General features: G+C 40.6%; 1 protein-coding gene across 11 annotated transcripts in view; it reads left to right on the top strand.

Moving 5' to 3' along the window:
* The window catches only part of CTNNA3 (catenin alpha 3), a 541,298-nt gene that overhangs the window by 324,718 nt on the left and 199,642 nt on the right, over positions 1–16,938 (top strand). For all 11 annotated transcript variants that reach the window (XR_014525905.1, XR_014525906.1, XR_014525907.1 and 8 more), the window contains one exon: positions 14,299–14,391. Coding sequence is in view for 8 of the 11 variants with exons in the window: in XM_083502498.1 (XP_083358624.1) it covers positions 14,299–14,391 (93 nt within the window). In the remaining 3 variants the exon portion in view is untranslated. The remainder of the gene's footprint in view (positions 1–14,298; positions 14,392–16,938) is intronic.

The following is a 16,938-nucleotide window of genomic DNA, read 5'->3' as shown; positions in this document are numbered from 1 at the left end:
TTCTCTGACAAATTTTTCATATAAATACAATGCATCTGTGCGTAAGACTTCCTGCAAGGGCATATAAAGGTGTATAGAAAGAAACAAAAAGAATACTGCAAGCAATCTAAACTGGCACAGTCATCAAGGATTTAGTACAACACTGTGGCCTTTGTTTCTGATGTAATTCATATATTCCTGTAACCTTGGGAAATTGCACCCCAAAATTACTCCACTTGCTTTTAGCCTGTTTTCTTATAAGCATCTTCGCAAGAGGAGTGGAAATACAGGTGATCATTAGCTGACTGGCCAAGTTTAACTTGCTTCCTGAGCAGGGCCGATCCTACTGTGAGGCAGAGTTAGGCAGTTGCCTCAGACGGCAATTTCTGAGAGGTGTTAAGTGGTTAGAAAGGTGTACTGCATGGTCTGCCCTGCAGACCCTAAGCTGGTTTGCTCCCCTAGGATGGTCGGCATACCAGTGAGACAAACTAAGGCGACCCACCTTGGGCAGCATTCTCCTCTCACCCCAGTAGGACATGGGTCCAGATCTGTAGGGTTGGGGTAGAAGCATTGGTGGCACATCTTGTCTCAGGTGCCTAAGGGTTTTGGGCTGGTCCTGTTCCTGAGAATAATTAATAGTTATCTTCTACGTTTAAGTGCTGCTAAGTATCAAACCAATGTATACTGGTTTTTTGTAATTCTTGCAGGATAAATTATAGTTTCCAAATCTCTTTCCCCTCCTGCCAGAGGAAACAAGCTGCACATTTCTTTAGCCAGAGTAGTTATCTCACCTGGATCTGAGGCAACCAGTCCTACCAAGGACTAAAAATCCACATGGTCCTTCAGTGCCAAGCAGGCCTGTCCACTGATGAGGTGAGGTGCCTGCCTTGAGTGGTAGAAGTGCAAGTGGTGTTGCCCACCTATGCCACTAGTGGCACTGGTTTCCAGGGTGACCTCATGGAGTGCACAAAATCCCACCAGTATAGGCTGGTGCTGCCAGCGCTTTGGAAGTGCCGCCACCCAACACACCCGTCACCCTGCTTGTGACAGGGTGGTGACAACAGAGGGGGGCATGTTCCTGTTTTGCCTCAAGTGGCAAAATAAGACCCACAAAGTCTGGTGAAGTTCACCCATGAGCTCAGCAGCAAGAGAAGGAATTTCTCCCTACCCTGAAGCAGGTGGGCTCAGCAGCAACAAGAAAACCATTCCGAACAACATGTGCTTCTAGTTGTACTCGCCATTTTAATCTCCCAAAATACCTCTGGGGCCTTGATGGAGCAATGAAACTGGGCCTACCAGCACATGTGGTTGGGGTATTAACCTACACACTTACACCTGCAGGGCTGGCTCTATGATTAGGTCTTGTGAGGTGGCTGTCTCAGGCAGATGATTTAGGGGTCATGAAGCAGCCGCAAATCATTATTGAATTGTATTTATTTTATTGCCAAGAGGTGCTTGTGGGATTTTCTACCTAAGGTGCCAGAATAACTTGGCTGGCCTTGGGTACTATGCACTTGGTGTTGGTCAGGAATGCCATTTTCTGCTCTTCCTCGTGCAGCAAAATGTCTTGGGCTGGCTCTGAATGGCATGGGAAAGTGCCAGTTGAAATCAGTTCCCATGCGGCTCTGCATATGTGAAAAAGGGGCTTCACTATTTCCTTCAGGCTTGTCCTGTGTGTGGTATCTGAGCTTCAGGAGAAAAGTGACACATCCACTAGATCAGTTTGGCTCTATGATCAACTGCATGTGGGGGGAAGCTAATGCATAATAACCAACTGGGAATAAGCTAATTCAAATGGATTTTAAACTGTTATAGAAAACACTAGGTCAACGGGTCCAATCAGGCACAGAGTTAGAGACATTAAAGTCCATTGAACTTAGAGGACGTTTACCTTAAAAATCCTAACATATCCCAATACAGAATCATTCTTCAACATAGGAGCCAACTCCTAGGAGCTGTGGGGGCTGGACCCCCACAAAGTTGATGGCCATTCACATTCAAATGGTGTGTGTGCACTATTTCATGTGATTGGTTGTGTGGGGTGGGGCTTACCTGGGCCCTCACAATATTTTATTCAAGTCGGCACTCCTGCTCTTCAAACATTCAAAAGAATGGGTGGGGGCTCAAGCTGGGTAAGGGGTGCAGGGACTCATGCATTTCCAGCCCTGTGAAGATCTGCAGGGAGAGGTTAGATTGCTCCTTGCCCAACAGTTTCTAACCGTGTTCAACTGAATGTCCTTAACATCCCATTGCAGATCCTTGTGTTCTGCACACACAGGTAGGGGCAGAGCCTGTTCCCCCATGGGGATGTTGGGGACATGGCCAGTGCATGTGTACCTGCTTTTCAGACCCACACATTGCTTTGAATGCTTGAAGGTTTCTGTATTAGAATGTGACCACATACTGGGGAAAAAATAAAAATGATTATTTTAAAAATAATAATTAGATGGCTACTCCAGGTATTAGGGAAGGCCCAGATGTAGTTCAGAGAATGAACTGTAGAGCAGTTTTTCAGTACCCTTTCAGCTTCCTTTTGGAGAGGTTGCTGGAGGTGTTGGGATTGTTGAAGCCAAATTAGTGTTAGCTATCATAATGGATTTCTGCTTTGATTATAACAGGCGGTATTCAGTACTGGTCCTACTCAGAGTAGACCCATAGAAGTTAATGGGCATGGCTACCTTAGGTTCTTTGATTCCAATAAGTCTACTCTGAGTAGGGCTTAGATGAATACCACATATAAAGTGGGATACAACAAATGAGTGCAGCTGAAGCCCTCTTCAAGGAGTTCTGCTTGCCCAGTGGGGCTTTCCCCACTCTTCTCCTTTCCGCATCCCCTAAACTGGCCGGGGGGGGGGGTGGCAGGTTGGCAGAAGCCCCAGAACAGCACACAGAGGTAGGAGAGGGGCATCGTTCTGTTTGGCAAAACGACAGAATGATTGTCTTTGCACAACACTGAATTTCTCCCGTAGTTTTTCATGCTTGTGAATAGTTAGCAATTCTGTGTTTGAGCCTATATTGAGCCTCTACAACATAATTTATGTTTCAAATTGGAATGTATTTGCATGGTGGTTATTTTTATGTAGCCCATCAGCATGAATGACTTTTATATAACAATGGTATCTCTGCAGTTAGGAACTTATCTCAATGTAAACAAGGGTGGAGCTAATGATAGAAGCAGTGGAGAGAGAGCTTTTAGTTGTTGGATACCAGGAATACTGAATTGCATGCATATCTGAGATACAAGCAGAAAGTCTTTGTTCAGTATAGGATTTCATACAGTGCCTTTGGAAGCACATCATCTCCTTTTTTTATGCATGCACATGCATTTTATAGGACAGGTGTAAGGAACCTGTAGCTGTTCAGATGTTGATATATTCCAACTCCAGCCAGCTCCAGTCAGCATGGCCAATCGTAAGGGCTGATAGGAGCTGTAGTCCAACAGCCTCTAGAGAGCCACATATTCCCTGCCCCTTTTGTCAGGGAAAGAAGTGACTTCTGCTTGTATGTGTCATTCAAGGCTGATGTACTTCACATGTATTTTGTAGTCAAGGATCTACAAAATGCACCAAAAGCAGTCCTAAGAAGCAGTTCTTTGCCTCGTTTTATTCAAAGGTGTTATTTTCACAGCAGGATATTTTGGGCATGTGAGTCTTCTCCATTCTTACTGGTTTTTAAAGCAGCCATCTATGTTTTAGAGAACAGTAATATAGAAAAAAAAATCAACATTAAAGGTATCAGATTCTCCCATTTTATGTGCATCACTACCCCCCCCCATCCAAACCTCAAGTAGGAGGGCATAATTCAATTGGCCATCTATTTCGATCAATAGTTTGGGAAGATATGGAGGCAAGTTAGTAAGCTTTCTCATAACAGAATGATAGAATCAGATTGTCAAATCACCAAAGCTATGATTGTCAACCTAATGAAAGCAAACCTGGACACGGAAGAATAAGAGACAGAGAGATAGCTATATTTATCATACCACCACACTGTGCAGGTTTTACAAATTGTGTATGACATGCAATCTATTTACCAAGCTGAGGGAGGTGACCAGTTTTGTTTTCTCTTGAGTCAACTTTACAGATTGTGAATTGGAAGCCAGTGTGAACTAAAACTCTAGGGCTGATATCTATGTGGTTTTTTTCTTTCTTTTTTGTGGTGGTGGTGGGGACACCCTGAGCTGTGTGGCTATCACACATAAAATCACCTCCTAAGGCAGCCATGGACAAAATGGAATTTTTTACAGTGGTACCTCGGGTTACATACGCTTCAGGTTACACACACTTCAGGTTACAGACTCCGCTAACCCAGAAATAGTACCTCAGGTTAAGAACTTTGCTTCAGGATGAGAACAGAAATCATGCTCCGGCGGCGTGGCAGCAGCAGGAGGCCCCATTACCGTAGCTAAAGTGGTGCTTCAGGTTAAGAACAGTTTCAAGTTAAGAACAGACCTCCGGAATGAATGAAGTACATAACCAGAGGTACCACTGTATAAGGATTGTTTTAGTTTCTTTTTTATTGCTTCCTACACCCAAAATATCAATCCTGATTGCATACAGGAGAGCCACAGCCTCAGTAATCTAGTTTTATTAACCACATTCAGTAGCACAACAAGAAAGTAATATGAATCTTGGCCTATTAACAGTGTGTTCAAATCAGCAGTCATTATCATCATTCTAATACTAGTCTTCATACAAGTTCCCTCCTTGAAGTGCAGGTTTGGATTTTTTAAACAAATAAAAATTAATTCTGAATTTGCGGTTTCCCCATAAATCCCACCTCTGTTGATAAATTATATATAATGTAAAAAAAGTGTAGAGAATGGAGAAGACACCTTAGGATGGGACTGTTAAATAATTGGGTCCCAGGACTTTAAAAAGGCCAGTTTTATCATCTAATTAATAAAGTTATCAGTAGACCTTACATGAATCTCTAATGGTTTCAGGGGTATACATCTTTATAATTTTTATTTAAAGGGCTCCATTCACTGAAGGAGGGACAGGGTGAAACCTCTATTCAGACCAATTATAGAGGATATTTTTCATTCTAGTGAGAGACAAGCTTCCACATAATAATAATAATAATAAATGAAATGGAATATTAATGAGAAACAAAGAGTGACCATAAAAATTTGAGAGAATCTCAACTGCTTGCCATCAGGTGTTGAGTAGTCGACTGTATAAAACAGTGCATCTGGATGCATTATTTGGGTCTACAATATACTGCTATGTGGATAAATACCTTTGCCAAAGCAGTTATTATTGACTGTTATGATATACAATGACAAAAATAGCTTTTGTTTATGGTAGCAAAAAACTAATGCAAATGAAGGTTCAAACAATCAAAATATCAGTCTCCTTGTTTTAAGATAAAATATGGTCTTCCTACATATTGTGGCTTTTGATCTTGCCTCTGAAAGGCTTCTTCCAAATGTTAACTTGTTTTCTTTGCTCAACATTGTTGTATTTTGAAGCTTTAAATGATTTTCGTATATACTTTAGTTTCTGGTTGTTTTTTTCTCACTAAGTAACTTCAGAGAATGAGAAAACTACTGTTTAGAAATTAAAATATCCCTGGCGTTATACCTTAAACCATTTTCATCTCAGGTGTAATAATACAACATATTGCTGTTTTGCCAGATAGGTTTATATGCTCTCGAACTCATCACATTTTCTCACTTTTACCCTTCAGGAACTTCATCTTATTTTATATGCATAAAATATAAATGTTCTTGTTTCCATTAAAATGGCAACAAAATAAAACCTTGTCGAATTCATGCAGTAGAAAGCAAATTTTAATAGAACTTATAATAGTTGTCTGTACCTAAATCATGAACAAGCTCAGCTTTATTGGAAGGTAACAAGTTCATGAACTACTTTTCTGCCCTGTAGAGGAACTTGTGTAATAAATATGCTCTGGAAATTCAAAACCAAAAGGCAGGAGGGATCCCATGCCATTCCAAGTTGTTGTTGTTGTTGTTGTTGTTATAATAAATAATAATATGTTGCCCATCTGATTGGGTTGTCCCATTCTGGCCAGCTTCCAACAAATTAAAGCATCAAACATTAAAAACGTCCCTATACAGGGCTGCCTTCAGATGTCTTCTAAAAGTCAGATAGTCATTTATTTCCTTGACATCTGATGGGAGGGTGTTCCACAACTACCAAGAAGGCCCACTGCCTGGGTCCCTATAACCTCACTTCTCACAATGAGGGAACTGCCAGAAGGCCCTCAGAGCTGGATCTCTGTGAGAGTAGTTATGCCTCTCTACTAATAGGAGACACATTTCATAGTTAGAAACAGAAAAGGATAAATCCTAAAGGTTTTAAGATTAGATAATTAGACATGCTCAGTGGTTATAATTTCCCCATGCTAAAGATTAGCCAGATCAGTGGTAGTTCATTTCCAGCACAAACTACCGCAAGGTGTGCTGTTGTACTTTTTATCAAAGACACACAGATTGTAGTTTATCCTTTTGGGTGGAATTAGTATATCTGGGCATCTGTTGGATTAGTTTTGGTAAATAAGATGAAAGAAACATAGTTCTTAGACAAAATATTTGGCTTTGTAAACTTCTGGTTGTCAAATGCTTAAGATTAAATGTGCAATTCAGACAGCTTATGCTGAATATAAAGCTTATTGATTTGACATTATTGATCTGGTCCTGCAAAGTGCCCCCAAATATAATTGACTTAAATGAGATATAAAACTCTCAGTATTCAGCGGAGACCACAGCAGTGACTGTTTGCATTGAGCTGTGCAATGGTAAAGGAGGCCATAACAGGTCAGCTGAGCCTTAGCATATACAGAAATGTGGAATGACTTTCTTTGGGGCACAAACTTATTGGGAGGAGAAAATAAATAATACAAAAGTGCCGTATTGTGGGTTCCATGACTTTCAGTGTGTGCATTTGGCCTGGCAAAGTCATCTCTAAAGTCCTGCAAATACAAAATAATAAAACTATGGAATGGAGCTTAAGCCTATCTAGATTTATATGTGTTTTTTGAACACAGATTTAGAAAAAACCACCAGTTTCTATTTTAAGAGACATTTTGATCTGTAAGGACAGAGATGGGCAATAATAGGTGGAACGTTCCTCTGTAACCACACCTTTGAATGTCTGACATTGAGTGCCCTTTTAAAATGTGTTGGAGGGGATTAGGTTGTTCTTGTTTTTATTTTGATTATGTATTTTGTGATTTTATATTGTGATTTTATCCTGTGAACCACCCTAAGACCTGCAGGTATAGAGCAGTATACAAAGTTAATCAATCAATCAATCAATCAATCAATAAAATGTGGGATAATAGTGTTACAGTTACCCCAGATGTTTACATTCATTTATTTTGTCTCACTATCTATTTAATTAGTACACACACAGAGAGGGAGACTTTCTGTCAATGCAGTTGTCGTGCAGAGTTTGGGAGTTATAGTTTAAATGAGAAAGATTCATATAAATTTGAATGTACAGTGGTGCATTGCAAGACGAAATTAATCCGTTCCGCGAGTCTCTTTGTCTTGCGGTTTTTTTGTCTTGCGAAGCACGGCTCTTAGCGGCTTTAAGAAAAAGGAAACAAACTCGCAAGAACTCGCAAGACGTTTCGTCTTGCGAAGGAAGCCCATAGGGAAATTCATCTTGCGGAACGACTCAGAAAACGGAAAACTCTTTCGTCTTGCGCGTTTTTCGTCTTGCAAGGCATTCGTCTTGCAAGGTACCACTGTATGATCTTGCATTACACCCAACCCCCAATGTTCCTTCCTACCTTCTTTCCTTGGGGTGCTGTGTGTTTTGCGGGGATGAGATATCGGAAGAAAAAATGGGATGTCCTGTTGCCGGGGGGGGGCACTTGCAGGGTATGCAGTTTGGTTTCCCAATGCAAGTCAATGGGAGGCCCAAAGCTCTGGATATTTCTGGATATTGCTTTGGATTTGGGGTCTAAAGCAAGTCCCTTATGAAGCAATCTGAACTGAAGGGCTGGATCTACCAAAGTGGGCCCTGAAGCAAAGCGGGAGGGCCTCACACAGCAATAATAATAATAATAATAATAATAATAATAATAATAATAATATCTGTTTTGGGAAAAGCAGCAGCAGGGGGCAATTTTCAGTAAAGAAGCCATTGGGAATAGCTACTTACTCATGGGATATGGGTGGGCTTTGCGGCCTGGTGCAGCTATGCCACAGATCATGGGACCCTAGGGGGTTTATTGTTCATGTGGTCAGAGGGAGAACATTGGGGCTACCCTTCTGGTCATACAATTATAACATGTTGAGGTCCATGATGTGGTCCAATCACATCAGGACTGTAGAGGCTGGGTGTGGGTGGAGACCTGGCCAAAGCCAGCTCTGCTTCCTCACTATAAAAGGGAGTGGTGCCCAGGGTCTGACCTTTATTTCTGGACAATGCCAGATTTCCCACCCTCCTGCTCTATCATGTTATGGTCATGCCCAAAAGTAAGTGGGCTGGAACTTGTTAGGACCTTGCTATGGAATACTTGGTCACCATATTCAGGGCCAGGGAGATATTTTCCCTGCAGACTAATTGGCCTTTCTGCAGGTTTTCACCTGCCTCATATCAATTGTCACAACTTTGGTGGTTAAGGCATTGGGTCTGGATCTTTAACATCTGGATAGCCTGCTAAAGGGGTCTGGGAAGGAGTAGTGCTGTCTGGGAGCCCACACAGGGACTGATTGGGTCATAGTAGCTCTTCAAGAGGTGGCTCTGGAGGAAGCCTCATATTCAATGCATCTCCCGGGGGTGACCTCATTTCCAGGGTCAACCCATCTATTATTAACCAGCACATGGGTTGGTTGATCTTGGATACATACCCAATGCCTTCACCAAAATCAGTTTACATCTGTAATCAATAAAGTTGTGGCCTATTTCATCCCAATACCAATGTCCTGTGTCTCATTTAATATGGTTGGCCCCCACCCCATGGCAACATACTTCTTGTGATTCAGCCTTCAATAGGGGGAATGGAGTTTTAGCTCTCAAAGAAGCATCCCTCATTTAAGTCACATGCTTTTGTGTGTATTATTGTGTGTCGTCTTTTCTCACCTATGTCTCCTAACTTGAGCTGCTTAAATATTGATTGGGTAAATCCACTTTTATTATTTTTACTTTATATTAAAGAAACCCATAAAATACTAACATCTTGCTTTCACAATCTCAGTGAAAGGTGAAAGAATAAAACTCACCTCAGCTTATCATGGACCTCAATAGAATTTCATTTGCTTTCAGCAAGATCTAATTTGTGAGAATCTCAATGCAGCAAGAAATTTCAAGTGTAGAAGAAAGCTGGAGAAAAAAAAAAGAAAATGCTGTGAAATAAAAGAATGTTGCTGATGCTCATAACATTTTTGTTATGCATTACTTTTAGTATGTGTACACCTAGGATATTTTAAGTGAACACAATGGTAAGCTTGACTGTGGCATTCATCTGTTTGAATGGCTGCAGTCCTAACCCCATTTACCTGGGAGTAAGCCCCACTGAATGCAGTGGGACTTTCTTCTGAGCAGATGGAATTCCAGATGGAAATGCACATGAAGGTTGGAATTGATTGAGGAACGCACCACTGCTTAGGATCCAGGTCTCATTTTCTTCCCCAAGGGTTTCCTGTGCCCCATCTCCTATAGTTCGGGAGGGCTTCCCAATCCACCAGAGAAGCTTTTCCATGGGTGTAGGTGGGTGCAAGGGGGAGGATGGAACAGGGAACTTTGCTTCTGTGAATTTACCTTAACACAGCTAATGTGCTCTCTTCTGCCCCAAACTGGACTTTAAGCTACCATTTGGGTCATCCATTTCCCCCTTTTCTCTCATATGAGAAGTATTTCCATAATGATGGATATCTTCAAGATTTATGCCTCAGCTGCAAATGCTACTCTAATACAAGCAAGCATTTTTAATCATCTTATCTGTCAGGGCTGCAGTTTCCATCTGCATAAATCTAAGCTTTGTTACTGCTTTTTTTGTCTGAAGTTTGTTAACATCAGACTGGCTGCAGCAGAGTATTCAATATATTTTAACACTGCTGCATTTAACAAGACTCAAGTAATTCTGCATACTAAATAATGTTTTAAAATCTTTGCTAAGATATAGCTATATCTTTGTTACCCTAGATTGGCTGTCTGCTTGGAAGTTTTGCTTCATCTGCAATGGCTTTCAGTTTGTTTCTAGGTATAACCCAAAGTGCTAGTTCATACATACCAATAAAGTCCTAATGATAGGGCTGTTCATCCAGTCCAGACAAATTCCAGATCCTGAACCAAATCAGGACAATCTGGGATTTCTCAGATTGGTTCAAGGCAGCCCTGGACTGGGTCAAATCCACCTGGAGCAAAATAATGTTAAAGTCTGTTGAGTCCTGTTTTAATTTCTGTACCTATACAACTGCATATGCAATAGAATATATTATAGATCTCAGTATTCCGTAAGGAGGGGGAATATGAATTTGATCAAGAAACTTTGGTTTTACCTCTTACTGTAGATTCCGGCGTATAAGATGACTTTTTAACCCCGGAAAATCCTCTAAAAAGTTGGGGGTCGTCTTATACGCCAGGTATGGGTTCACTGGGCAGTGGCAGTGGGCGGCGGGGTCCACAGCGGGAGGAAGCTGCCTGGCAAAGCTGCCCAGCAATGCTAAGCCGGCTTCGCCGGGCAGCTTCCTCCCTGTGTGGAACGGAGTGGAGCCCGCCATCCACTGCCGCTGCCCAGCGAAGCTGCTGGGCGTATAAGTCGACCCCTCAATCGGCAGCTGCCAATCAGGGGGGGTCGTCGTATACGCCCAGTCACCTAATACGCCAGAATCTAGTTATTTTGAATTCTAGCTATTTACACCTTGCCTTTGCAGTCAACGTACATGATCAGTTTTAAATTCCAGTAATTCCTTTCCAAAACTTACATTTCTATTGTAATAAAAAATCCCATTAAGGGCCACAAGAGCAGCATTAAAACAGTTTGAATAGTTCATTTCTTAATCGGATAATGCTGTGTAAATCAGTACAAGCAGAGTCTTTAAAGTCTTCTTGTTCTTTTCAAAGAATAAACCTGAGTTTGTGAATGGATTAAGATATGTTTCCCATAAGTCTCTCAAACAAAAGAAATGTCTCTGACAAACATGTAAGTTTATTGATCCGTAGTATCTGACCTGTGGGTCTCTCTTTTATTTTATTTTAAGAAAACTATTAATTTTTTTCTTAACAGTATTTTGGGGTGTCTGCTTTGATAATACCATTAAGTTATTACTTTCCAAAACTAGATCCCTGTATTTATGTATATCCTTCAGGTTTTCTGTGTTAACATATCTGGTGCTGATACTTTAATAGTTCAATGTGTTTTTTAATCTGTTGCTTAGAAAATAGTTTTCCAGATGAACAGTTTTCTCCATATATTTGCTAAGCTCTAAAACTGTACCTTCACAATTTGTTTGTTAAATTTTGCTTCGGTATCATTGTTTCACAGTTGGTGTTCCTAATCCTTTTTACTGTTATTTGCCAAAAACATAAATGATCCTTTAATCATCATCTACTTTTTCTTGGAAACTGTCTTTAATTGCAATGGGTGCCTATATGAGCTTTTTGCTATCCACACTGCATCTCCAATTTTGCATATCCTTATTTGCTCTAATAAATAATTTTGGCATTAGTGCAGCCTTTACCAAATGAGTTATTCTGAGATCCATTATCCTGTATTTTGCTTAGCTGTGTAGATTCAGTAGCACTGAAACAATGGATTGCTTCTTCATGGGGCATGTCTGTGGTATCTCCAGATGATAATATAGATTACAGCACAATGTTCTGCTTGTAATACTCTACAAATTTCCAAATATGCCAGTGATCTCACATTATGTTTTGGGTTTCTATGGCCTTATTCTTGCATTGGCAAGTAACTTAGCTCTTTACATCTTGATTGTACCCTAATGGGATAATTAAAGATAGAGGGGAATGATTATGCATGAGATATTATTTTATAGTTTTATAATAATTAAATATGCTAGCATTCTGAACTGTAGACATTCTGAAGCTGTAATTACATTTTGGCAGATTGGGTGCATTGTTAGAATTCCCGTCTTCTCTTTTTCCAGCAAATTATCTTAGTTTTTGATAAGCTAAAAGCATTTTGATCAACAGAAGTTGATAGACTTCCTATAGACAAAGGTTTTTCAAGCTGCAGCGAGGAACAATATTGAAGGGATATAAACAATTATTTGCTACACTGTGCTTGCAACAAAAAGGCTATTGTTTTTAGTTTGGAGACACGGCAGCAATCTTATTCAAGTACAATATGTAGTATTTAGGGCTGTTATACTAGGGGAGAGTTGAAAGGCAACTTAGGTAAATCAGGGTCTCTCGGATAAATTGAAAAATTGGTTGCAAACTGATAGACTGTAACTGTGATTTCAATTAACAAATAATATTACACCTAGGCCTTCTGGGCCAAATTGAGTTGACTCCTGAGATATCTTGCAGTTGGTGTGATTTGAAGTTCTTTGCATCCTTCCAACATAACATTATCAGTTTAAATGTCATTCATATCACCTCCTCTTTTGAATGGTTTCAGTTTTACAAAACATTGTTACAAAGTGGGTGCACTAGTTGATAATAATAATAATAAATAATTGTTATTATTATTTACACCCCACCCATCCTGCAGGGTTGCCCCAGCCACTCTGGACAGCTTCCCTGGGCAATAGTAAGCTCCAGGAGTGGTCTCTTTGCAGAATTTGTTTCCTTATAATGAGAGACCAATCAATGAAGACTTGTGCAGTCTTTGTAATATCTGTCTATCTGCAATTTATACAACGTAGGTCCAATTTGGCCCCTTGATGTTGTTTTCCCCAAACCATGCGCATCTGCCCCACACCTGATGTTATCTGTGGTATCAGGAGTGGGGCAGGTAGAGATTGTGCAATTGAGTTAAATCAATCCCTGCAGAAAATAATTTATAGATGATGATTCCAAATCTCCTGAATTTGCTGCATGGCAAGAGTTCCCTGTGGGGAACTTGATTGTACAGCCAATCCCTTTAAGCCTCATCTGATCAGTGGTGCTTCAAAGGCAGTAAAAGACGAGATTATCATCTGATTCCATTGCTACAACAGGTGTTTGATAGGTTGGTGAACTTGCCTGCAAGGGCTAGGGGAAATCCACTTCTCTTGCCCTGATCCATATCTTTACAAGCAGAGCATAGTGGAAGCCAAAAGACTTAGAGGAGGAGGCACATTCATAAATCTTGCATCGGATTCCAAAAGGTCAATGCTCACTACTTTCTGGCTCTTTGCCCAAATTTAAGTTTCCCTTCTTCTACAACCCTGACTCAGTAGAATGCTTGTCTCAGAACCCATCCTGTGTGTAGACTGGCCATTAAGGAAACAGTACATCCCATTCAGGAAATATAAACTGATAATTCTGAATTGTTAGTGGGCAGCTAGCTTAACAAAGATAGCCAGCTGACAACCTGTGCTTTATTTAGGTCCTATGTTTTAAATTTGATATCCTGAAAAGATACTATTGCTTGTAGAATTTTTCTGCTGGGTGACCTTGGGCCAGTCACACTTCTTTGAAGTCTCTCAGCCCCACTCACCTCACAGAGTGTTTGTTGTGGGGGAGGAAGGGAAAGGAGAATGTTAGCCGCTTTGAGACTCCTTAAAGGGAGTGAAAGGCGGGATATCAAATCCAAACTCTTCTTCTTCTTCTTTCATTATTGTCAGTAGGTTTATTTCTTCAATCAAAGGTCATAACTTAAGTTCACAACTCAACAGATAAAAGTGTCAGTGGCTTAAAGCAAAATTCAAAGCACACAATCAAATGTATCATCGAGCCAGCTTCTATCAAGGCATCAATGTCAACAGGTCACTATTACAATCTACAACATTTCACTGAACAAATGGCCACCCAGGGTTTTCTGTGGCTATGGCAAAAAAAAAAAAAAAAACTATCTTAGCAGTGCTATAATTATCCTGATTATTTAGCAAAGACAGCTTTTCTCTGGGTGAGATTGCTCCCTCCATCAGTGTTGCAATAAATGACAATGACTATTTCTTTATGAGATATACAAATCTGGCAATATAACAATAATGACTGACATTTTAAATTTCCTGTTGACCACAGGCACAGAATGTATACTTGTCATTGGCATCTTAGCATATCACCCTTCTAAATACATAGAGGACACTATCTGAAATTAAAGGGCAGTCAAAGTCATATGCAAGTATGGGATGCTTATTTGTGAAAATAATGTTCTAGAAAAAAATGTTTTATGGACTATGTATCTGTGTTGGGGATAAATGCAAACATGTCAATGTTTTTTCTCCAGGTGGCTAATCTTGCTTGCTCAGTATCAACAAACGAAGAAGGAATAAAAATTGTCCAAACAGCAGCCAGTCATATGGAGACTTTGTGCCCACAGGTATGACTTTTACATTCAATATATTTTTTTAAAGAATCTGTTCAAAACGTGTGCAGGAATATAATGCCAGAATGAGTCATTGAAAAAAGTATAGGCATAAGAGAAAAATATTAAAAATACGAATGTTTTGTTATTTGTCTTTACAAACAGCATACCGTACAGATTCAAAAATGCAGAGCGTGGCTTGTCTTGCGGTAACATGTTGTCCTTTGGGGCTATTGGTCATTGTCATTCCATTAGAAAACGGTAGGGAGGATGCCTGCCTTTGTTAGCTCCATCACATCCAGCTATTAATTGGGAGTTCTTAGGGCAAATTGATATCATCCTCAGTTCCAGCCCTAGGCATTTTGCTGCTTGAAGCAGAGAAGCTTGCCATCTACATCAGCGAGGTTAGTGAGCCATTTGCAAGGGCTGATGCTTTTCCTGGCCCCACCCCAGCATCCACTGCCATTTTGTAGCCCTGGTGGTGGGATTCCTATTGCCACCAGCCTCCCATCATGCTTGCCAGATGGTGGCACCTCATTTCAGCACCATGTGAAAGAAGGGAGGTAGGTTGTATGGGCTGTCTGTTGTGCTGTCAGGTAAAAGCAATTGTTTATGAGCACTGCGGGAAGTGGAGAGGGGAACCAAAAGTTTCCAAGGCCTTGTTGCACCATTCAGACACCTTTCTCTATCACCTCCCTCCCCACCTGAAGCAGATCATAGAATCATAGAATTGTATAACTGGAAGGAACCCCAAGACTCATCTAGTTCAATACCCTGCAGTGCAGGAATCCTGCCCACAGTCATCCCTAGGGGGACTTGAACTTATTTCACTGTGTTTCATGGCACGGCTAGCCCTGATCGCAATATAGATAGTGGTCAGGAAACACTATTTTTGGGTAGGGGGGAGGGGGAGAAACCAACATAATTTTAAAAAAAAACTTTCATTTTTACCAGGCATGTATTTATTAGATATAATAAGAGAGCACATGGGTCCTGGCATGTTTTCAATACAGAGACAGTTCTTCTATATCTGCAATGTGTGGTACAGGGCATACTCTGGCACAGCAAATTCAGGTTTGACTCAGATGCGTATGAAAGGTTGACAGTCTGTTGCAACCCAGACCTAACAGCAGTGTGACAGATGTTTCTTTGAGAATACTGGAATGAGAGAAGAGTGAGTGCTTGAGAAACAATTGACAGGTCACTGTGGTGAGTTTCTCTCTTTTTCAGAGTTACAGGGCCAATACAAGTTGCCAGCTTAAGCAATATGGTAATATACACCACTAAAGCACTTATGGCCTCTGCTTTTGGTTCTTCATTACGCTGTGCCTCTGATTCCTCCAGAGTAGGGATGTAGTAGTGTGGTGTTTGTCATTATGACTGACTTATACAGCTTTGCATATTAAAAGATATAAGGTATATGCAGGGCTTTTTTTCTAAAAAATATGTTTAGGGGCACTCTCATTTTGATTCAAGAAAATCACCATTGGTCCATAAAGGACTGACCCGCTGGGAGCCTGAAGGGCCCTGCCCTGCCTCTCTCCACCTGGCTTGGGGCAGGGCCTGACAGGCTCCATAAAGGACTGCTGCTGCTGCTGCTCAAAAGAGAGGGCTCCTTTTTGTGTTTTTATTTTTATCTATGTCATTTTAAATTGTTATTGATATTAATGTTGTATTTTTAGTTTTAGATTTTATGATTTCTGTGGAAATTTTCCCCATTTGGTTGTGTACCTTTTATGTGTTTTATTTATTGTTTATGACTTTTGTTATGTTGGTAATTATGTAAATCTTGTCATGTTGTAAGCCGCCTCGAGCATTGTTTTAACTATGGAAAGGCGGCATACAAATAAAATGATGATGATGTCCATTTTATAGTTCAAATTGGAAACATAAATACAGTAAATGGACAAAAGTACAAAGATTCACAAAATGTTTAGGGGTATGCGTCCCCCTGCATCCCCCCAGAAAAAGCAGTGGGTACGTGTTAGGTATGGAGATACTTGTAAAACATGGTGAGGTGAGTGTAAAGCAGAGATGAGAGAGGGATGGGATGTTGGAGTGTGTTGTGTGCTGATTGGCTGAGGGTGAAGTGTGACAGAACAGGTGTGTGGAGAGAGCAAAAGACAGTTTGCTTTGGAGTGAGTGAGAGAAGGGTGGCTGGTGTGGATGTTCAGGAGTAAGGAATAGAGTAGGCAGGATAGGATTAGGGATATAGTTATCAGTGCATGTCAGAATACACAGTATCCTAACACAGTTATTAGAAACCAATCATATAAGAAACTACTATATTTAGTTTTTGTTATAGTAATTTTGTTGTTCCTACCATGTATCATATTTGGCAAATCTATCAGGGCTGTGACAGAGTAAACGAGACATAATGGTGTTTATATGGTGACAGTGGGATACCAATAATTAAGAGATTGTTTGAACTATTGGAAGGCTAGACCTGATAACCTTAGGAGGCAAATAAGAACCCAGAAGGGTTGAAAGAACATTAACAAGCAAAAGGGATTGGTGATTTGAAATAAAGTTCCCCCCTACTCATAAGACTTGGGCCGGGGA

This window comes from Podarcis liolepis, assembly GCF_965112155.1.
Source record: "Podarcis liolepis genome assembly, chromosome: 5".
Lineage (NCBI taxonomy): Eukaryota > Metazoa > Chordata > Lepidosauria > Squamata > Lacertidae > Podarcis > Podarcis liolepis.
Note: the sequence above shows the minus strand (reverse complement) of the source record. Positions and strands in the feature narration are given on the sequence as shown.